The sequence below is a fragment of the Tachypleus tridentatus genome, chromosome 8 (assembly GCF_004210375.1).
Source record: "Tachypleus tridentatus isolate NWPU-2018 chromosome 8, ASM421037v1, whole genome shotgun sequence".
NCBI classification, from domain to species: Eukaryota; Metazoa; Arthropoda; class Merostomata; order Xiphosura; family Limulidae; genus Tachypleus; species Tachypleus tridentatus.
This window is the reverse complement of record NC_134832.1, coordinates 101,152,357-101,176,751: the sequence shown is the minus strand read 5'-3', so window position 1 is coordinate 101,176,751 and position 24,395 is coordinate 101,152,357. Positions and strand designations below refer to the sequence as shown.

Genomic DNA, 24,395 nt, shown 5'->3' with positions numbered 1-24,395 from the left:
ACCAAACGTATGGAATCTTGCTATAAAACCTTTGGATAGCCTTTTAATTACTCATTATTAATCTATTATATAGTTTAATAACAATTTATCTGGTCTTATACTCTTAAATGAATAGGTTATTATATGTTTTATATAGGTATACATAAAACCTTTTTACTACAGGATTCGACTCTTCTTACCTTATTAAATGTTGGAGACTCTTCGAATAAACATATCTTCGGTCTGAAACAGTCCATCAAATGGAAACATGTATGTATATGTTGTAACTGATTTCTTTCCTTTATACACTAATTACCAATGTAAAAGATAAACCTGCTTTGTTTCAAATAAAAATGGTAAAATGTATTTTTCAGTTTTTGTACTTGAATTTTTTATGGATTTTCGCGTATTAATTTTTCTTTACTTGCATCATCATCATCTGCCACTCGATTCCATTAAGGAACATAGGACCGCAATCACTGCGGTTTCTGTAACAGGTTTTTAAGTGAGTAGGTTGTTAGCCCACTGCACCTAGCCGTCCCTAATTTAGTAGTGTAAGACTATAGGAAAGGCAGCTAGTCATCACCACCCACCGCCAACTCTTGAGCTACTCTTTTACCAACGAATAGTGGGATTGACCGTTAACATTATAACGCCCCCACGGCTGGGAGGGCGAGCATGTTTGGCGCGACGCGGGCGCGAACCCGCGACCCTCAGATTACGAAGCGCACGCCTCAACGCGCTTGGCCATGCCGGGCCTTTACTTTTTTTTCCCGCTTGAAGGTTGAATCATCAGATAAGCTGAACACATGATATAAATTCTGAATAAAACTTTAAACAGCTTCACTTTTTTCTTATTTAAGCTTATGTTGATGTTGATTAATCTTAATGTATATATTATAAGCGATTTTCAACGAATATTTCCCATACGATTTGGTTATGACGATAAGATAAAGTAAAATAGAAAATGTTGACCATAACAGGTCTGTATAAGTTATTTGGGTTGATACATTGAAATGGCTTTACCACGTGAAAATAGTTAGGTGATACTTAACGCTTTTAATATTTATTTAAATAGCACTTGTTTGAGAAAACAAGTTACCTATCCTTCTTTATATAAAAAAAACTACATTACAAAAAAGAGATATTCTATTTTTGAACTCCCCTAGGAGATTGTGAATTTAACTGCACAATGATTATAGGTAATGGAACCACCATCCTTGTATATTGTAGGTCAGTCACGATATTATTGGAGGAGTGGCTTTCAGGGGTTAGGTAAAGGCAATAGAGATCTTGTAGCTCGTGATCAGACCTTGTCATCTGTTCGTTTCTGTAATACAGGTTGTAGGAACGAACTTATCACGAACAGTATCATCTCTAGTTTATTATAAATACGGATAATGAAAGTTTAAAAGTGTAGAATTGAGAGCTTCGAATCAGTTCAACTTCTTGCTCCAACTACCAAACGAAGAAAATCTAACGTTAGCTTTCTGTCCATAAACATTTTTACCGTTCCAACTTCGAAGCATTATAGTATTTAATTTTTTCAGAATGTCAATCAAACATTATTTGTATCACTTTAGACCGTTAGTCCACCTGTGCTTATAACAATCTCGGCTGAAAGTCCACCGGTGTTTATAACAATCAAGACCTTCAATTTTCCATTGCTTATGATATTCTAGAACTTCAGCCCATCATATTTACTACACTCTAGAGAGTTTGGAACGTCAGTTTACCAATTCTTATTATATTTTAGAGAGTCTAGACCATCATTCTGCCATTGTTTATAGCATTGTAAATTGTCAACCCACCTTAGCTTATTGAATGTAATAATTAAGTTGTTTTATGCTTTAAATTGCATCTATTTATTAATACCTGTATAATACATTTAGCTTCAACTTTCACAAGATAAGCTGTGAGAATATTGTTTCATAGTCTATTTAGTTCTATTTAAACTGAATAGAACGTGTCGAGTGCATCAGGTTCTTAATTAAACTTTAGTGGGAAATACTTTTTCAAAATAATGATATTATTCCACATTAAGCATACTTTTTTTAAGAATTAAATAGGGAAAATATACATTTGTAAGAATGGAATTGTCACTTAGATTTCTGTCGCCGCACATCTTTTCTCACTATGCATCACACGTTTCAGACGTTAGTGTTAAACTAATGTGTGTTTTCATGTTCCTGTAAGAGGCAAATCTTCAAATTTTGCACCAAAAGACAATTTCAAATGAAATGTGTCAAAGGAAATTTATGCTTTGGTGAAATTCACTTTATCAGCTAATAAAAAGTGATGTATTATAAGTGTAACGAATTTACTGTTATACATTTATTTGAATACCTACGTTTGTTACAGATTGATGCATGTGACAAATATTGTTGAATGTGTGTTGAACTCTCGTTTATTCGTTTATTAATCGGGAAAATACAGAATTTGACCAGGAACGTTTATAGATTCGAACATTACAAGCTATTCAACTTCATGAATTAAGTTGGGACGTTAGTATTTCTACGAGGACATTAGATATTGTCGTCGGTGAAAACTTAGGGATGCTTCAAGATAGCTAATAGTCAAGAGACGTGTACAGGTGTATCAACAAAGAATTGATTTGCTCTGTGTGAACGTCGATAAAAGATGCAGTTCCAGACCAGATATAAGACTCAATATTGTATGTAAGTTTGTAAAACTTATATACAAACCAATATTTGTGATAGCAATTCATATCGATTGTATTATTATTTGTATATTAAAATACATTTGTGTTAAGAAAGAAAATTGTGTGTATAAGTATTTTTGGCAAATATCATACACTTCATACATAATAACACTTAATTAATTTATAAATTAAAATTTCAGGCTATTTGAAATCGTAATATTTAGTTTACGTAACATAATAAATCGGAGACTCGTCCGAGGTAAATTATAATAAGTAACACGATCTTCAGGAAAAAGGAAGTGAAAAGTTTGGTTTTACAAATAATTAAAGCAAACTGACTATCATTATTTTGAGTATTCTGTGCTCTTTGTATGCCCAATGTTAAAATATTAAATTAAAAAAAACAAGTTACAAAATAATAATTTTTTTGCTGTGTTTATTTGTTTGGTCTTTGGAAACAACATACAATATATTTTTCTAGCAGTAACAAAAACATAATGTTTTTACAATTACCGGGTGCAAAATGATTATATACACACATAAAACTCTATACATCATACACCTTTAGGAATTATACATAATTCTTGTGACACTTAATATGTGGAATTATCTACAATCATTGTTACATCTAATATTATGCAGGATTACATATAATTCTTGCCATACTAAATAAGCTGTGAAATTACGTGTAATCTTTGTATTGTTCGAATGTTTTGTTGAGTCCTGTATAATTTTTAAGAATTATTAAAAATAAAATATTCTATGGAAATATATAACATGCTACGGAATTGGAGACTTCAATGCAAAAACTACATGTAACGCAATTATTTTCATGTTAAAAAATCACCTGAAAATGTCTTTAAAACACCCATATAAAATTTTAGCCCTATATATAGCTTATCTTCGAGAAATTCTTCCACAAAAGCTATTCTGTGTAGATTTTAGAGCACATTCTCAGCTAGAAATTCTGTACAATGTGTACCTGAATGGAAATGAAAAAAAAAAGCATCCGATAAACGTCATGAAACAGGACTCACGTACTTTTTGGAGTTTTAATATCACATGAACATTGGTCATGTCACGTAAATACTACAGATAATTACGATCTATACTTTAAAATTTGATTTTACTATTTCTTAATGGATTTTTAAAGTAGACGTTCTCTTAAAAAGGACCACATATTTTTAAAGTAGACATTTTCTTAACAAAGGACCACATTTTTAAAGTAGACGTTCTCTTAACAAAGGACCACATATTTTTAAAGTAGACGTTCTCTTAACAAAGGACCACGTATTTTTAGATTTTCTATTGTTTTTTTTCACCATATCTTTTCTTTATTTTATTATTTAATCATAATAAATAATAGCTTTACGATATCATTTATAAATAAATATTATAACTGTACAATTTCTGTATGAGACATTTTTAACATAATCGTATTGGCTTTACAAAACAATTATCCATCGACTTTGGTCTGATTGATTCGTTTGCCAAATCAGGTACTTGAAGTGGCCAATGGGATGTATTTTACCCATGCAACTAAAATTCAACCTATCATTCTTTCAATGAGTTAAGCCCAATTAAAACTGTTTAAGTATAAGAAATCACAGATTTAAAACTAGAAATTTCCAATGTAATAGCCAAGATATAATTATACTCTAATATTCTGATCAGAAAATAACTTCACGATGGAAAAACACAGTATGTATGTAAACACCAGAAGTAGGAAACAATCAAACATTCATTCCACAAGGACGGATTACGTGTTTTGATGTGAATAATAAAATAGTTCAAGTGACGAAACTTTTGAAATCTTTCACGTCAGATCAGAAGAAAGTAGGGAATAGACCCATATCATAAATACACATTACTCTTTAAACATTAGGGTAGATAACGTTCTTCTAAAAATAAATAACACAATTTTCTTTCATTCTTACTAAAAACTGAAATAAACACAGACCGTGGACGGAGGTGAGACTCGTAATAATTCAACGTTTTAAACGCAACGTTACTATTGCTAAAATTACACTTCTGTGTTTAAACATCAAATATCATACTTAATTCATATAATTTGACTGTTCTTAAATCAAAATGGAAAATTGAGCCCAGTGTCAGTTTTTTACACACTTTTTACTACGTTCCTCAATATTATATTATAAATAATGAAAGTAACCACGACATCTCAAGCTCGTTTATTAGGAATTATAACTAAGTTGCATATTCCTAGCGATACTTAACGACGTTAACGAAAATTGTTTACTTCTTTTTAATATTTACGAAAAAGTGAGTTACCTTTTTTCATATTTAACAATTTCATTTCTTTCTATATAACGCTTTATATAAATACATACGCACTTCATTTTCAAGTTATCTTAACTTTAAAAATAACATACGATTCGAAAAAAAAACATTCTACAAAACTCAGCCTCGTCATTTTATTGCGTACTTACAACTTGAGGCATTTTTGTACTACCGAGATGATTTATTTTAATTACCCTCTTCAGTTTTCCTTACTATAGAAAATCATCCAAAGAAAAATTTCTTGTATAATGTTTCATATGGATCACCGTATGAAGGTACATAGCAGTACCTTAACATAAACAGATCACTTGAAGATACATCATAATACTTCAAACAAATAGATCACCACATCTAGGTACATCATATTACTTTGTACCTTAATACAAACAGATCACCTGTAGATTCATCATAATACCTTAATTCAAGTATATCACCATTTGAAGGTACACTATAGTACCTTATCAAAATAGGTCATCACTTGAAGGTACATCATAGCAGCTAAAACAAATTAACGTCCTTAAGACACGTTTGTGTACACCTTAACACAAACAGATTCCAACCTAATATGTGTCTTGGTTTCTAAAGACAAACAAATTTTCAATTTAAAGTGTGTCTTAGTGCTTTAAAATAAACAAGTTATCACCTGAAGATATGGCCTATCTAAACACAAACAGATTAACACTGAAATACATGTCTTTTGTTTAAACTCAGATTAAAGACATTAATAATTATGCTAGAATTAAATTAAGTCATGGTCTGCTCTCAATATGGACGATGAACAAGGACGTTGTTTATAAGGGTGGTCTTCCCTGATCTATGGAAGTCTATGACCCTATTGTCTCAGGTAGCATCGCACTCTACTCCTTTGAGATCAGAGGTTAGAAAATTTCTGTAGCAACCGTTCTCTGTTCATCGTGAGAGAAGTGTTTTATTAACAAAACACTAACCTGTGACAACCCTAGAACAACAAATAAATCAAACCTACTCGTTTCTTTGAAATGTTTTCGTTGTCACTGTTAACCACAATGTGGTTGAATTTATTGCAACCAGTTACTGATCTTATATCTGTAAGCAAGCGCATTACACATATTAAACATTAAATAAAGCTTTCAATTAAAAATAAAAACTATTTCAGAGACAATAATGGTAGCACGTTAGTTAAACATGTTTTATTGTTGTACCCAAGCATGAATTCTTTGCCGTGATTGGCTGAAGCAATTTTTAATGTTGCTTTGAAAGCTAGGTATCAGTGTTTTCGGTTGTTAAGTCCGTTGCTATATATGCATCTTCGTAATACAGCTTTGCAGACGATACTTTTTGTAGCACAGTGAAAACACACTGATTCACTTAGGCCTAATTTACAAATATCGCCAGCATTTAATGGAAACTTTTGTGTTAATGTTAAACAGTTGCATATTTTACATCTTTTATTAGTATGGTCACATGGTAATGGGCTGTTTGAAAATTTACAAAACTTCATGATTTATTATTGAAACTTTAATGTTTTTATGTTGGCCCGCCGATGTAGTTTAAATATTAAATGTAAGAACGTTAATTAATCAGATTTTGATAAAACTGAAAGCAAGAGAGATGAAGGGTATAATAAAACAGTTATTGACTGATTTCTCGAACAACAGTTCATTTGTTTTTCTCATAAACAATCGATAATTGTTTAATGTTTAAAGCTAATGAGTGAACAAAAAATTAGTTGTGTGCCAACAGAAGTCTTTATGAATATTTTTAGTAACACACGTATTCGTATGTTGTATTAAATTGAATTGCCAGATGACTTGAGCTCAGAAAGGTTCGAAATTGTGAAAGTTTGTCAATAAAAGAATTGAAATTTGTATTTCGATTGTTAAGAAAATTAACTTATATAATCAGCATATACGAAGTTAACAATTTTGTCCCTAGGAGTATGTCCTAATAACATGCCTAGATCTTTATCATATGTTTATTTCATTGAGCTATAAAGATTATTAAATCGTATCAAATTTCTGATCAGTCTTCGTTTTAATATTATTATTTGTAAGCGAATCGTTTGAAGTAGATTTGACTAGAATTGTAGGTTAAGGTTGCTACAAAAGATAGTATTTTTTTAAATGTCACGTTTGAACAGAAGACGGTAAAATAACTTTCTGTTGGTTAAATTCTTCGAGCAAACTAGTGTTTCTTCTGACTAGTCTTTATGGCTACCAGACAGATGAGCAGGGAATGTCATTTAGGGCTTGAGCAATGTCTATCTTTGTCATTACCTTTCACATGTTCTATAGTTGTTTCCTCTTCACTATTGCCGCTATTCTGGGAAGGTTCTTCAACCGCATGCGAAGCATATATATGTTGTCTGTGTACAGTAAGGCAGTCAGTTTCGAAGATTTTCGTAGCATTTCGTGAGGACAAATCACTGTTCACATCAGATTTAGTTTCGCAATCAGGTAATTTTTCATTTGAAGCAGACTTATTATAACTGTCTGCTTCAGTGAGGACTTCATACTTTGAACTGTCTTCTTGGTTATTATCATCAAGGTTGTGATTAACTGGTATCTTCTGCTGAGAGAAGTTTTTGCTTGAAGTTAGTAACTGTTTCCTCTCCAGTTGGTCAGTGATAGAAAAGTTAGAGTCCAAGGTAGAGTTAAAAGGTTTCTGAACATCGTTGGGAAGAGAATCGGTAACTTTGCCGATAAAATTCCGAATCTCATCAAAGTATGTATCTGTCCCATCTCTGACTTCTGCTTGTTTCGGAGAGTCGTCAAGAATAGTCGGTCCATCTGACTCATGTTTCTTCAAATGTCGATCCAGATTAGTCTGTTGGCCAAAGCTACGATCACATAGCGAGCATTTGAACGGCTTCTCCTTGTTGTGGATGTTTCGGACGTGGCGTTGAAGGTTGGAAGAAATACTAAACGATCTTTCGCAATATTTACATTTGTATGGTTGTTCTCCTGTGTGGGTCCGAAGGTGTCGGGTAAGGTTGGCAGAGCGAGGGAACACTTTACCGCAGAACTTGCAAGAATATCTTTCCTTGGATTTACTGAAGTTTGGGGTTAATATGTTGTGCATCGGTTTTCCAAGTTTTTCAATGTGCGCCTGTACAAAGTTAAAAGACGAGGATCGGTTATTGTAAAAATTACTTAAAAAAGGGTGTCTAGAGTCTAAAGAAGTTGTCACTTGTTCAGGAGGCCCAAAAATTGGGAAAGCCGGCTTGTCTTGTTCGATTCTGTACATTGATTCCAGAATTAGTGGGTGGAGAGGGCGAGGGTATATCATTTGGAGTCCTGAAGACGAAGCATCATCCTTGCGAGCTCCTGACCTGGTTTTTAACATAAGTTGGCTATTTTTGTGGTCATAAATGTGGGATTTATATGATGTATGATCCGCTAGACGAGGTATCTTTTTGTGCGAGACCCGAAGGTCTAGTGGTTCATCGTCTTGGGTGTCTTCTAGTACTCTAGAGCGAAATTCAGGTCGATCTTCGGCGGGAACTCTGTTCTTATGTTTGGAAAGATCAAAAGGCATATCCATATCGCAAGGAGGAGACAAGTTCATTGGAAGTGAATGGATGGAATGTGGTAAAGGCACAAGATTTAAAGGATCAGGGCAAACTGTTGCCTGCTTTGGAGAACCTAGGTTATGATGGCTATACATCTTTATTAGTGGGTTTTGGTAACTGTCATTGAACGGAGAAAAAACTCCGTAACCATGGTAACAGATAGAAGAGGAAGGCACCAGCTTGGGATCGAGTACCATAAGATGTTCTCCTATAGCCTTGATAGAATACACAATCTAAATTCCCTGTTGACTCAAGACACTTCTGCAATAATACAAAAACATGTGTGATTAAATGTTTAAGTTCTGTAAATAAAATTTAAAAATACATTTAGTTCGTATTTTATTTATTCTCATATTTCTAAGAACACCTCGTAACGCTCATATTACTATCGAGTTAATGTACATACATTTAATAAATCGGCTTGGAAGATGAATTCCTTCATTAAAGCTATATTCAATTAATCCTGTGGGATTTCAAATACAAATTCAAATATTGTAAAACATAAATAAAACAAAAATCGTCGTATTACTTCTTTACATCTCCTGCTTTTATCATGTATTACATGAAACACTTTACATAATATAGGTGATCTCTTCCTTTATATTTTTACATCAATTTCAAGCGTAATTTATATTCAAACTTTCATATCAGTTATGTCATACAGCTTTTACATCAACTCCCTGTTTGAAGGATGTACTTCTTTTCTTTTATATTTCATTTCTATATACTATTTAATCAGGAAAAGTATGGGAAGCGTTTCTTTTGTTTTTTATCTGAGAATAGAGCTACCTTAGAGGAGTTGTGTCACTGTGTTGGTAGTACCATTACACTATAAAAAGCCAATCAACTTTTAATTCTTAAGTACTATTGTTTGATCTGGAACGATACCCTCTCCATTCAGAGATGCATATCTTTCTGTGTTGATCACACATCTAAACTATCTGATATTCTACCTAAGAAAGTAGGTTGAACAACAGTCAACAGGCATATTTCGTTGACAGTCACATGATAAACACAAGACCTATTTCCGGTAACATCATGCATATATTTTTTTTTTACAAACAAGATTAGTTTTGATAAAGGAATAATTCCTTAACAATTTTCTTTAGTACATGTTTATTTTTGAAAGCAGTATTTTTAAATAGCCAGGATAAGAAACTTAAACTGAACTATTTCATCTTCTGAGTGAACATGTTTGTAATGTTGTGTAATTGGATTTTTGCTTAATCTTTGAGGTCATTCAATAAAAAAATCCAGAAAAAATCTGGGCTCGTTGTGTTATATTTAATTTGAAATATCCTGGACCAAACTTTCAGTGCAAAACAAAAACAACTTTCGTTTTTTTTTAATAAACAGACCAAAGATATCCACTTAGCTAAGCCTATTATTGAATTTTTCTTTGTAAACTCACGTGATAATACCGAAAAATTTGCAGTCTTTATTATAACAAAAGTTACGTAAGAGTTATTTGTCATTTGATTAATTTTGATATATTCTATCAAGTAAAAATAACTCACAATCTTTAATAAAATCTAAGTGAAATGTGGTCAAGGAAACCCGTAATCCTATTCTTTGCTGATACATTGGTACTTAAGTACACGTAAATAATTAAAGTGATCACATGTATTTAAAATAGTGAAAAATGTGTTCTTTGTTTTAAGGTATTTGTCTTTCTTTCTTTTTTTACGAAAGCGTGAATTAGCATTTTTCTTCCTTACAAAGCCTAATACATTATTCTATTTATGGCTTCACTCTCATATCATTCTATGGATATTAAAAAAATCAGTTGTTATTACAAACAATTTTGTGAAGGAAAAGAATCATAAATAACGACATGCAAATGTTTTTAACATAAAATACGATGTAAGGGCGGTATTATGAATAACGATATACAATTGTTTTCTTTACAAATCTTGAAAATCACAAAATAAAAAGAAATAATTGCCAGAATAACTTGAAGAGGGACGATCAACATACCATAAAAACGGCATAAAAAACATGAATAAAATACAACGGTGTTAGTGACAGTTCTAGTCATTTCGATATGAAAAAAATCAAGTTGTGGGCCATTTCATTTTATATAGTGTGTATAATATGGATATATTAACTGATGCGGCTATCACAGATTGTAGTGATCCAAATCTTTAACAAAAATATCTGTTTATAGAATTGTCTAAATAAGTTTTCCGGGAAAGAACAAACTGTTTCGCAACATAGTTTGGTGAACAAAACAAACAAAAAATTTGGTAAATATTACATTGGAAAACCTGACACATATTATTTTCGTGTAGTAAAGAGATTTCATTGTTTTGCTTGTTTGTATCTTTGTGACTTAGCTTGTTGCTTATCGTATTATAAGTTTACACAGAAGCTACACAAAACTATATAGTCTGATATGTTTATAGAAAGATTATCAGTAACTTCTATGGATACTAATGAAAAAGTTACTAACAAAAATGAAGTTATTTCTATATTACAAACTGTCTAGAAATATACAATGTAATAAAATTAAGTCGCAAGCAGAACTGAAGCCTTCAATAATTAAAAAGTGTTCATTTAAGATTGGAAGCTCTCGAAATTAACCACATTTTTTTGTTGCACGCACAATATAATATCACACGAGATTTGACGAGATTTAAGTTAGTCCAAAATCAATCTACGAGGCTAACAAAGCAAAATAATCTTCACAGATGTGAAAATAGTTTTGATATTTTCCTGAGTGAAGTGAGTTTTCTGCAGATAAATGGACGTTTAATTTTTTACCTCAAACATATTCAAAATTACAACCATAATTACTAACATTTTTTTTTTCTGTAGAAAGATGAACAGTGCTACCGTAACAATTTGGTTAGGGATATCACGTATAAAAATATCCAAAATTTACATAACCATCGGAGTTTCATTTATAAAAAAAAAAAGTCCCCAAGTGGCACAGCGGTACATCTGCTGACTCACACAGCTAAAAACCGGGTTTCGATACCCGTGGTGGACAGAGCGCAGATAGCGCTTTATGTAGCTTTGTGCTTAATTCAAACAAACAACTTGTGATAGAAAACGCACAGTGTATCTCAATTATTGAATAATAAATTAAGTCATTAAAATCCTGAAACTGCAGATTTAATGGAAAATACAAAATTAACAAGTTCTTCTACAATTATATTTTTATCGTTTTCTCATTACTCGTGTATTCAAATGAAATGTTTTTAAATAGTACATTATTCAGATGTGGTTTCCTGTAATTAAAGATGAATTGATATCATTACTTACGTACGAGGATTAGCTATAATTTATTGTTACTGTAATCAACTTCTAAATGTACATGAAAACATTTCTATATCTACAACGTTAAGATGCTTTACTGTTTTCTGTGTGTTGTGTCTTTACGGAATTACGAATGCATTCTATACTGTGTGTTGTGTCTTTACGGAATTACGAATGCATTCTATACTGTGTGTTGTGTCTTTACGGAATTACGAATACATTCTATACTGTGTGTTCGTAATAAACTCAGGGTTGTTTTTACAGCGTAAAAGAGATTCGGATGGAGACCCTTATATATCAAGAATTTCATTGTACAGCAATCATGAAAATAAACCATTAAATACTTGTGGAGATTAATTTGTATTTTCAGCTTGGTTTATGGACTTAGAACCAACTCTAATCTTGTAAGCTGGCTCAACCTTATGGAATATTATTGAGAAAATATTGTTAATAGCGAACTTATCAAATTGATTATTTATTACATTTTAATTGCTATATAGAGTTCTCGTGGATTGATTTACGACATTATTTACGTCTAGCCAGTTCTTCAGAATTAGAATTTTTAATCAATAAGCTACTTTTTTAGTTCAAGTTCATAGAGTTAGCTCAGGTTCAATAGAAGCTATCAATAAATATTTCCTGACATGGCCAGGTGGTTAGGAGTGCTCCACTCGTAATTTGAAGGTCGTGGGTTCGAATCACCATCACACCAAACATGGAGGCGTTATAATGTTACGGTCAATTCTACTATTCCTTGGTAAAAGTGTAGTTCAAGAGTTGGCAGCAGGTGGTGCTCTACTCTTACACTGCTAAATTAGGAACGGCTCGCGCAAAGCCCTCCTGTAGCTTTGCGCGAAGTTCAAAAATAAATTAATAAATATTAAACAAACGTTCTCAAAATAATAACTGGGAAAATAACTGGGAAAATGATAGATGACTGCGCAAAAATTATATATGAATATATTTCTATACAGATATCTATAACCAAAACTCCAAACTGCCATATTTATACGGTAGTAAGTCGTCTATACAATTCATTTTAAGCCTCGAGGTTATTTTATACTGAAGCAACATTTATATTTCAGACTTTCTTCCCTCTCCAGTTACTGTCTATAATTAATCCTTAACAAGGCAGAATCTTGCACATCAAACTACAATCAAAATTGTAATAACGCTGAGAGAACTAGTCAGATGGTATACTAATTAGGACGTTTAAAATTGTAATATTAATGCTGTTTTATCTAGTAATACACTGTCCTCAGATGTAGTCAATCAATCATTTGGTGTCATTACCCACTGATTCTGTTTCGATACAGTGACCGCGAATGATCGAAGCCACTTCTAATACATTAATATACTGTAACAAATAAAACATTCTCGGTACTCAAATATTACTTTCTTAATTGATGTTCCACGTGGGCCAGAATTAAACTAGAATATTATTTTAGTAATGGGTCAAGCTAAGCTTAACCTAACGGTTAGCTTGCTGGGCTGGGAGTTATAAGGACCAACTCAATCCCATTATTCGATTATGAGTAGCCTTATGATGGTAGACACTACAGACAGATTCAACTCTCTCTGGTCAGCAGTACTATACTGGGAACGGCTGTACTTGAGCCTTCAGTTCTCTGACCTGGTCGTTCTGCTCATATGTTGCATAGGATGAAGTTAGCAGATACCAGTAGTGCACTAGTAAAAAGGGTCTCACATTTATTAAATCAACATTTTTAACCAAGCTTGAGCACTTCAATAGTCGTGTAAATATTGTTCTTGAACTCTTGTAATTATTATCAAAAGAATTTCGTTTTGTAAACTTAAGTATAACAGTACACAATAAACTTTAGTGATGCATTTGTACATAAAACCTTCCACAAGTAACTATACTACTTCAATAGCAGATTGTATAATAATCAACTGAAAAAAGTGAAATTAGAATATCTTTTAGGAGACGTTACTCGCTAAATATAGGTTGCGAATAATTTTGTTATGATTGACTCATCTTGCCAGAGAAAATCACATTTAACAAAAAGAGGCACCTAGTAACGAACATACCACACACTCCCGACAATGTTACAATTTATGTACCTAAGGGACCAGTCAACGAAACGCCAAACTTTCTATACTCACTACTATAAGAATTCCATGAAAGTTTCAAAGACGTTTCTATGGAACTTACATCATGACTTCTTGTTGACCAATCCATGTTCAAGATAGTCCAAAACAATTCTGTCCTTAAAAATCATAATGTATTCTGAGCCTAATATGATGTCAACGTAATATCGAGTGGCAAATGCTCCCATAGAAGCATAATACGATCTTGACATTCATTCACACTAATGCCTAATAAACTAAATCAAACTTGCACTTAAAATATATGTCATTCACTTCCGGTTATTCGGACACATTCACGTCTGTCAGTCAGTAAGAGGGAAAGAAACCGGTTCAGCTGTGAAGAATACAGACCTCTAACGGCGTTTCTTCTAATTCTGATGATACAATCAACTCCCAAAGAGTTGTAAGACTAAAGCAAGTTTCCTCGACCTAAAGTAAACTCATTGAATCTGTTATTTACCTTCTTGTTGCTCTGATTGCTGTTCTTAATTCCTCACTGAGTTCATAGACAACCCCTAATTGTTGTGCAGTTAACAGTTATTACGGGACCTTCCACAACATTGTCAGAACTGTGTGGAGTATAAAACCAATCGTTTAATATTGTATTAATGATCTTCGCAACATGGACGTTTATACATAAAATACGGGTATTTGACCAGTCTTCTCAACCTGATCAGCTCTGAGGTTCTGAAGCTCTTCCACTTCTGCATACAAACCGTGCCCATCTCCTAAAGGTAACTGAAATATGATTACATACAACAATAATTTAAATAAAGCAAGAAGGGAATTAATAATTCTGAAGGCAGAATGAAATTTTTCCATCATCCTCCTACGACAAGTAGCACGTTAAAATGCACTTCAACAATCGTGAATTTTTATAACAGTTCACGCAAACATGTACGCAACTAATTACATCTACAGCAGTTTTAAAAATTGTTCGCAAGTGTAATATTTTAGGTTGTTCTAAATGGTTCTTTTTTTCTGGTGTAATTTTATGTTAACTGTAAAATAACATAGTAACGCCCCCATGGCTATAAGAGCGAGCATGTTTGGTGTGACGGGGAGTCGAACCCGCGACCTTGAAATTACGAGTAGAGCACCCTAACCAGCCAGGCGAAATTAAAATACCACCTTCAAACGAATTTATATAAGCAATAACTAAGATTATCAACATAATAAAATAATAAATAAAATTATCAGTGCAGTAATTTGAAAACTAGACTGTGAACAGTAGTTTCAAATTAAAATTATCTGTACGTTAACCTCAGCGTATTTTAGATACACAAAATTGCTTTACTCCACCAGATTTTAAGGCTTAATCCTGATTATTTAAATATTTTGTTACATATTTCGATGTGTTGTAAGTCTCGCTGATTATTGAGCTATGCGAAACATTGACTCAACAGTAATATCTTCAGTGATACAAGATTCTGATGTTGGCGTAGTAAGTAAAGCGATTCATTTTATTTTATAAAACAATGGATTCGTAATGATCATAACGAGAAGTGTTTGTTTGTAATTAAGCACAAAGGTGCACAATGGGCTATTAGTGTTCTGCCCACCACGAGTATCGAAACCCGGATTCTAGTGTTTAAGCCCGCAGGCATACTGCTGTACCAGTGGGGACAACAAGAAGTGTTGGTGCTTTGATTTTTTTTCTTCATGAAAAATATTCTATCAACAAACACGTATCATTTTCTACTTTTCACTTTTTAATGGCGCTAATAATGTGATGATATTACTAATAAATAGCTCTGACACAAATAGAAAACTTTTCAGGTTACTGTGTGCTAGTTCAGGAAAACACAAGTACAATTAATTAAACAGTTGCAAAATGTGGACACAGCCCCAATAAAAGCTGTTCGGTGAAAGTGTTGTCTACATTTATTTTTTATTTTTAGTTTTGTTGTTTTCGTAGTCTTTCTAACGACTTATTAACTTATGAAAGGATCTAGCATAGCCAGGTGGTAAGATCACTTGATAAGTTATATGCGGGTGGGGGTTCGAATTCCGTCACTGCATTTGCTCTTTCATTCAGTCGTTTGGGAGTTATAATGTAACAGTTAATACTCATTTTCGATAGTAAAAAAAAAGTAATCCAAGTATTGGATGTAGGTGATGTTGACTGGCTGTCTTTCCATCGAGTTTATCACTTCAAAATTCGTAAAGACTAGCGCAGATAACTCTTGGGCACATTTGTTTGAAGCAACCAAGTAAAGCTTAATAACAACATTTAACGTACAATAACTGCTGTATATTGCAGTCCCCTGTTGCTGCTTGTCAAAATGAAAAAAGAAAGGATTTTATACATGAAGGTTTTGCAGTAATCCTACTTTAAATAAACATGTTAATGTCCAATTTCTTACACCTTACTTTTCAGGTAAAATGATATTCTATATGATGTCCAATAAGTATGTTTCAAGTGAAATTAGTACACACTTTTAAAAAAGGTCATTCTCTGAGTTTAAATGATAAAACATGTATAATTCGACACGTCTCCACCTTTGGTTCAAAACATTTCAAAATCTGGATTCGACACCTTATGTAAAACCAAGTTACCCTATACATATTTAAGTCTTCAGAACCTTGAATATTATATGATACGTGCTTGGAAGTTTCAGCGAATTTGACTTAAAATATCTAAACGAGGTACAATAGCGCTCTCCTTCCAGAACTCAGACCCAGAGATACCTTCTTTATAATACTCTATAGCTGAACTTTCCACATAAAACTGTGGGACCTTAGAACGACTAGTGAGAGAAGTTAAATTACATCTGGAAGCCAAATTGTTTTTAACCATACGTTATTCCAGAAGTGATTATGCATCCAGGTAATATTAAGAAAAACTGGACCTTTTTCTTTTGAAAGAAATAAGAGGTTAAGTTTCTTTATTGTGTACAGAATGTAAAAAGTTTTCGATTTTTCTAACTTAAGCACTCAATTTCACTCCAGGAAAAACTTATGCAATATAAACTGCCTGGCCCAGGATTACTGTTCCCAGATTGTAATCCGAGACTTCGTGAACCGATATAAGAGTGAAAGTTAAACCTCACTGTTCGATCGGAAAATAATATCCTAGGAGTTGACGGTTGGTTGAATCTAATATCAAATCTATCAGTTAAAATTCAGAGGCAGGTATGTACAGGCAGTCAATTCATAGCTTTGAGCAGACTTTTGAGTCATACAAACATTGTGGAAGATTTCTAGATTCGTAAAACGGCTTTTATTGTCTTGAACCTTCTTTTATGTGCATATTATAAATTTAAAACACTTTTATGGTTAACAACAATTTGACAATATTGTTTCAAAAGAGATGAAGTAATAGAAAATTTGGTTAAAAGGTTTTAGCAACAAGGTTTAGAATCATCTGATCAAACCTATTTGGCTAACTACAATGTTTATACGTATAAGCATAAGCCTAGAGCTTAAAAATAAAATACCACTCAATAATATGTGTGAATACATATATACACACACACATATATATATATACATATAATTTTGAAGTGAAACACAAGTGTAAAAATATTGGCTCAAAATTTTGAGCTATTTCGAAAACCCATCTCTTTTTGTCACCTTGAGCCAAAATCAAATTATACGAAAACAATTCTCTTCGATAAACGTTAGGTTTTTCTTTAGCTTGTATATAAACATAAATATTATACATACAAATGTTATACAGTCTATAAAAAATACCTTAGATTTCAAAAGTGAATAACGTAGATGAATTAATTCGAAACATACCGTAATAATGCTTATCTCGTTTAAAGCAGTCTCTTAGATTTTGAGTTTAAGTATATTGTAAACAGGATGACAGGCGAACAAAAATATCCTGTGATACTTAGCCAAAGTAACGCTTTCACCGTCTCACATGCACACAAAGCGCCACTCGAGTCTTCTGACACGAACAACCAAAGCTAGAATAATAGAGCTTTTCAGTCATGAAACCTGCTTAAAAGCTAGCTGATCGCTGCGCCCCTATGTGCTCGTCACAGTTACTCACATCATAAACTGTTAAGCGTCCGCGCACCTTCCATCTCACACTTCACCCTGGAACTTTGGTGTGTCAACCTATCGAAAGAACACGGATTGAGAGGGGCTCGCTCAGTGACGTCTGAATGCTACCTGCGCGTGCTCGTAACGTGCATCGAGGCTTGTCTCTTTCAATCTGTATATATTTCTCATGAAACCGGTAATTGCTCCAGATGGTGGTGCGTGAAGCCGCTGTGGCCCAGTTTTAAGCTAGCATCACCTCCAGCCTACACATGTTTCTTTCTTCAAATAACGACATTTTCTGTTGTCACGATCTTAAAATTACTCTTTGCTCTAGGATATTTGTTTCTGTTACCATGGAAACTGTGAGAAGAATCCAGAAGGACAAACTCATTCAGTAGTGCTAGCTCTCTTCAGAAATGTAAACATTTACTTTTATTGTTACCTCCTGAAGTAACAACTGAAATGTAATTTATTCTTCGTGTCATTTTTTACTGCCTTGTAACTCCTACACAGTAATTAGTGCTCCTACTGTCCAACAATTTTCATAAATTCCTCCTTCCTATACATCTAATCTCCATATTTGTATTATTTACTCTAAATACAGTCGTATCTATTCCCGCAAATCTCAAACCCATGTTTATTTCTTCTTATTTTCTCTTGATACACAGTAATTTCGATACTCTATATTCTGCTTTTACTATAGCATATTTGTATCGATTATTTGTTGATACAACCTCCAGACGGTTTTATGTCCCTTCTTACCCAATGTTCCAATCCTGCCACCAATTTCAATATTGGTTTTTAAACACATTTGTTTTCTTCCTGATATTAGCACAGCTATCCTACTTCTGTATCTACCCGCTTTCCAGTTCAAAAAGTTTGCTCTCGCTTACATGACATTTCTTCCCCCTTCCACTTTCTATTCTTGAAACCACTGTTCTGACCCTGTTTTTGTCACATCCAAACCCATATATTATCCTTTTTAACCTTGTCTCTACCACCATCTTTGTTCGTGACCTTGCTAATTTAGCATTTTTGCTTCTACCACTTTTATTCTCTTTATACATACAATCATTTATATTTCTGTCAACAGTTCTTTCCTGTCTCTACTACGCTCCACTCACCCAACGACACTTTTTGTTCCCATTAGCAGTGCCTTCCTGCTCCCACTGCCATCTACCTACTTACCATACAACTTTTTTTTGCTCCGGTTAACTATTCATTCCTGCGTCTACTATGCTGCACTCACTCTACAACTTTCTTTTTTCTGTTTGGAGTACATTTCTGACAGCACCCTTACCCACTCTCCTATGATCATTCATGTCTCTGTTCCTTACGACCCTGGAGTGATGATGGAGTAGTCATCTTTTAAACTTTAATGTTTTGTGAACCACGTTTGAAAATTCTTATTCTGAGAATGTCGAAATGATGTATAATTTTGATTTATTTTACACATTTTAAAAATAACTTTGAAATATAATTGGTAAATATTTGAAATATAAATTGGTAAGTTGAGCGCTGTATTAAATCCTGTTATTCGACATTTCGGAAACACAGTTTTATAAAACTGAATCAATCACATTTAATGTAATAACTTGTGTTAGTTCAGAAACAACAGACTGAAAAAGTTTTGAAGATAATAAGTCGTAAACCAAGCCACAGTAGTGGATATCTTTCTTTATAATGTGAGTGCACAGATTTGCTGATAACAGTCCATAGTTTGGAAATCATAGTAAGAACAATAAGAAGCATGCAATTGATTAGCGTGATATAAGATACGTGAATATGTAAACACATTCGAGTTTCCTTCATAAGCTCACAGTTACGTGTGAAAGACCAGAAGTGTGATCTATAGAAATGGTTCTTTGGCTACAGCTGTACCTTATAATAAACATATGATCTGTTTAGAAGCGCCAGTGCTTTCCCTCCACCCTTATTGTCCAGCTGATGCACTCTAAGAAATATTTTGATTTTCCAGGTATTAACAAGGATGTGTTTGAACAAGTATCAAATATCAGGGACAACAGATGTAAACAATGAGTGCGTGGTAGTCACGTGATAGTAAGACATAAATCTACTTGTCAGTGAAGGTTGCTGAAATCAATTACTTTCAAGTTTGGTGGGAACTTCCCGAGAGGCTTTCTTGACAAATAAGGCTGGTACAGAAAGCTACTGAGTGTTTATCGTGAAAACTACTTTTCCAGCTACCGCCCTTTTCTATATGTTTTAACTCATGCAAAAGGTTGGACAAAAATAATATTGCTAAGAAATAAATATTTTTGTTCTATTTGATAGTAATATTTTTAAACAGTTCTGTTCTATACTCATATATTAAATCAAAGTCTCTGATTGGGAACTAAGTATGTCGACAATGGACACAAAACCAAAACCTAAGCATAACATTTATGACACTCTAGAAGTACCGATTGGGTTCCACATAGACCTCAACGACATTTCAAACGCATTTATTCCTAAACTATTACCCCTGATTGCTCAGCAGCAAGTCTATGACCTTATAACTCTAAATATTTGGTTTCGATTCCCTCTGCGTGTAAAGATAACCCTTTGTGTAGTTTTCGGCTTAGCAATAAACAAACAAATTCTAAACTACTTACACATCAGATTGCTTGTATTTCAATAACTTTGGTATTATAGGGCCTTTGTAACACATGCTGTAATAAAAAATTGGGTATTTCAACAAACACTAGGCAGAGATTAACCCCTTAAAGGTGTAACTTTAGAAGAAATAAAAGTTTATATATATATATATATATACTCATATGTATATCAAGGTGTAAATGTATAAACACAATAAAAGTCATCTGTGCTTTTTGAGCATAAAACAAAAGGTCTTTCAGCTAAATACATGTCATTAAAATAATTTTATAATTATAATATTTTATGGAGACTTTTTTTCTTTAGAAAACAGTAACTTTTCAAAATGCTTACCTTTACAAGTAAGCTCATTTGTATTAAGTATTACCATTTAATATTTCGTAATTTAATTCCGGATGTTAAGCCACGTTTAAAGGGAGGGTTGTGAACTCACACCATATGGGTGTAACTTCTGCTTAAGTACTTTACAGTGAGTATTAAAACAGGCAAAATATAAAATTATTCAATTACGATGAAATATGTAAACCTACCAGAAAAGTGAAACGGTTTAACCTTTTAAAATAATTTAAGATGGTAAATTATGTGTGTTTTTAACTTTAAGAAAAAATTATGTTACTTTATAAGGGAAAATTTATTTAACAATGTTACTACAGTAGAAACATCCACAGAGTGTTTTACGTGGTTATTGAAATACCGTATTATATAATAATAACGTTAATTTTAATACAACCATTTCGATGTCATTTTCATACGTCCTATTCTCAGTTTTTATTTATTACTTATTTTGTTTGTTCAACACTTTTCAAATTACACTGCTGTCTTTGAACTACTTTCTATGTCTATAATTAGTAATATTTATAGACACTTTGAATCTAAACGATAATTTTATCAATACACGTTACAATGACTCTTAAATAGCTATGTTTCTGAATATAAAACGGGGTATATGATTAAAACCAATGTTTCGTATTTACAAAATATTAAAAACTTAACTGAAGCCGTTAATGGCTTTCACTTTGAAAACTCGCTTTGCATCTAAAATGTTTCCGTTTTATCAAATAACGAAGTTTTAATAGTTTTATTACCAAAATATAGTCCTCGACAACATGAAGTTGTAGTGTTAATTATTTCAGAGGAATAGAACTGTGTTTGTATAAATAAAGACCTCTACTTAGCATATCCTTAAGTTGTGGGCTGAATTATTTCAGAGGATTATAACTGTGTTCATATAAATAAAGTCCATTACTTAACGTATCCTTATAATTTGAAACCCTTATGTGTACCAAACTACAAAATATTGCATCTTTTTTTCACAAAACGTTTTTGTTACGGTTAAAAAAATCTGTTTTTGACGCATTTCCTTTGAGCAGGTGAAAATGACTTAATAAAACAAACAAAAACAAAACATTTTCTTTTAATTATCATTGTTATTTACCAAGCATTTTGGCACGTTCACTATTTTATCATACTTACGTTTTCACTAGAATCAGAGCACATTTTGTTTTATTTTTATGCGTACTTATAAAACTGCAACATCATAAGCGTGTAAAAACTGAAGTAAAACAAACAAACATATACAAGTGTAAAAATGAAGCTATGTTATCCAAGAAAACCCTATGACATATGTCAACAAGGAATGAAATGTGGTAAATTCTTTTAAAAGTCATTCATTATATAAAAATAGGTTTTTTTTTACTGTGGCGTCTGCCTTTATTTTTCTTCGAGATTGATTGTGAAGTTTAGTAATGCTAATTATTTATAAAATTAGTATCCTTAAAATACAACACCTAGTAAACTTTAACTCTTATGACAGTTTCAACATTTAATAAATCTAAGACCTCTGTAGTTATTAGTGAATCAAGGCTTAAAGCTATTTCCACAATCTAGCTAGCATCAGTCAACATGTCTTATAAGTTTTAGTGTTATATATCTCCTTTTTTATTTCTTTATTACTTCTCTTATTCCTGTCTCATTCCAATGGCCTTTATAGAAATACTGAAGTTGCATGGAGAGATAATATAATCTTAATGGTGTGCTGCTTGTGAGTATATTTTTTATGTGAAAAAAGAAGTTTATGTTCTCCATTAGGACTTTTTTATATTTTTGTACCAAAATGCTTTCTCAAGTCACTGCTGGAAGAGACTGATCAAGTGGTAGAGGTTTCGATTTCGGAGCTAACTAACCGGGTTTGAATCCGTGCGATACTATAATCCTCTCTGTACTTTAAGCTGTAGGTGAGTTATAAGAGTGAGAGTCAATCTTTTTACGTGAATGGTAGATGGCACGTCATTGATTGTAGTTCAAAATCAGGTACGTCGGAAGATTGCCTAAGCAGCTTTGCAATATACATAAATTATTATTATTTATTTACATTAGCTTATAATACTTTTGGGTGATGTTAGTAACATCCAAAGCTGAAAAGTGATTCATTATGTACATTTATGTTTAGCCTCTATTTGCAAACACCTTTAACAACACAGTAATTATAGCTTCATAAACAGCAGTGATGAACAAGCAATTGTTAACGGCTCCCATCTCCATTACTTATTATTATTTTTATTTAGTTTCATCAAAAAACTATTTCTAATCAGTCAACTTCCTGTACTTGGTTAGAATAACTTGGCATAACTTATTTTTGCTCTAATCAGTGATGTCGAGAAACCCCACTTGTAGAGAAATATATATGTAAAAACGGCTCGTTTGGGTTGAGAAAATATTTTACGTAGAAGAGCGAACAACGTTTCGACCTTCTTCGGTCATCATCAGGTTCACAAAGAAAGAAAGAGGTAACTGACCGAAAGCTGACCACATGTTTGGAAGGGGTTGTGTAACTGAGTGTCGGAATGTAGAGGGCGGTGTTAGATGTTTTAATATATAATTTTATTTTATTATATTTAATATAGGTATAAAGGCGTTCCTTTGTATTGGTTTATTTTGGGTTTAAGTTGTTGTATAAGTAAGGCTTTTTTAATTTTGCGTTTGTTTATGTTTGTTTCTTTATTCAGTATTTGAGTGTTTTCTATGGTTATGTTGTGTTTATTTGACTTGCAGTGTTCGAAAACGTGTGAAGGTGACTTTTTATGTTCTTTGAATCTGATTTCCATTTTCTACTTGTTTCTCAATATAGAAGTCGTGGCAGTTATCACATTGTATTTTATAAATAATGTTGGTGTGGTGTTTGTCAGTGTAGTTTTTACATAGTATAGACCTTAGTTTTGTGCCTGGTTTTTGAATAAATTTGGAATTAACTGGAATATCATATTTTGTTACTAGTTTTTGCCAAATGTTGATTATTTGTCTGCTGATGTTGGGAATATATGGTATGCAGCAGTAAAGGTTTCGTGATTTTTTGATTCGTGAGATATATTTACTTTTGTTGGTTGATTTTGCTTTCTGTCTAGGTGTGTGCGTATAATGTTTTCTACGGTTTGTGGAGGAAACTTATTGATGTTGATGAAGTATTGTTTTATTTTGTCTAATTCATCGTTAATTTTATCTGGTGAGCATAGTTTTATGGCTGTGTTTATTTGGTTTCTTAGTATGTTGAGTTTTTGTTTTGTTTCATGTGCTGAGTCCCAAGAAATGTATAGTCCAGTATGGGTGATTTTTCGGTGGATTTCTGTTTTAAATTTTGTGTCGGTTCTTGTAATTTTGAGGTTAAGAAATGATATTTGATTGTTTTCTTCCTGTTCACATGTGAAGTTAATGTTGCAGGATTCAGATCTACTGAACACATACTTAATTTTTTCAATCACATTAACTCTATACATCCCAACATTAACTTCACATGTGAACAGGAAGAAAACAATCAAATATCAATTCTTAACCTCAAAATTACAAGAACCGACACACAATTTAAAACAGAAATCCACCGAAAAATCACCCATACTGGACTATACATTTCTTGGGACTCAGCAC

At 32.7% G+C, this 24,395-nt stretch overlaps 1 protein-coding gene across 1 annotated transcript; it reads right to left on the bottom strand.

The window, feature by feature from the left end:
• Positions 1-3,060: 3,060 nt before the first annotated feature.
• On the bottom strand, positions 3,061-18,074 carry LOC143223071 (histone-lysine N-methyltransferase MECOM-like). The gene is made up of 3 exons (XM_076450487.1): positions 17,610-18,074; positions 7,198-8,753; positions 3,061-3,623 (listed from the first exon to the last, which is right to left on the bottom strand). Exons 2-3 carry the CDS (start codon positions 8,687-8,689, stop codon positions 3,583-3,585), a joined length of 1,533 nt encoding a protein of 510 aa, XP_076306602.1. The 5' UTR covers positions 8,690-8,753; positions 17,610-18,074; the 3' UTR covers positions 3,061-3,582.
• Positions 18,075-24,395: the final 6,321 nt, after the last annotated feature.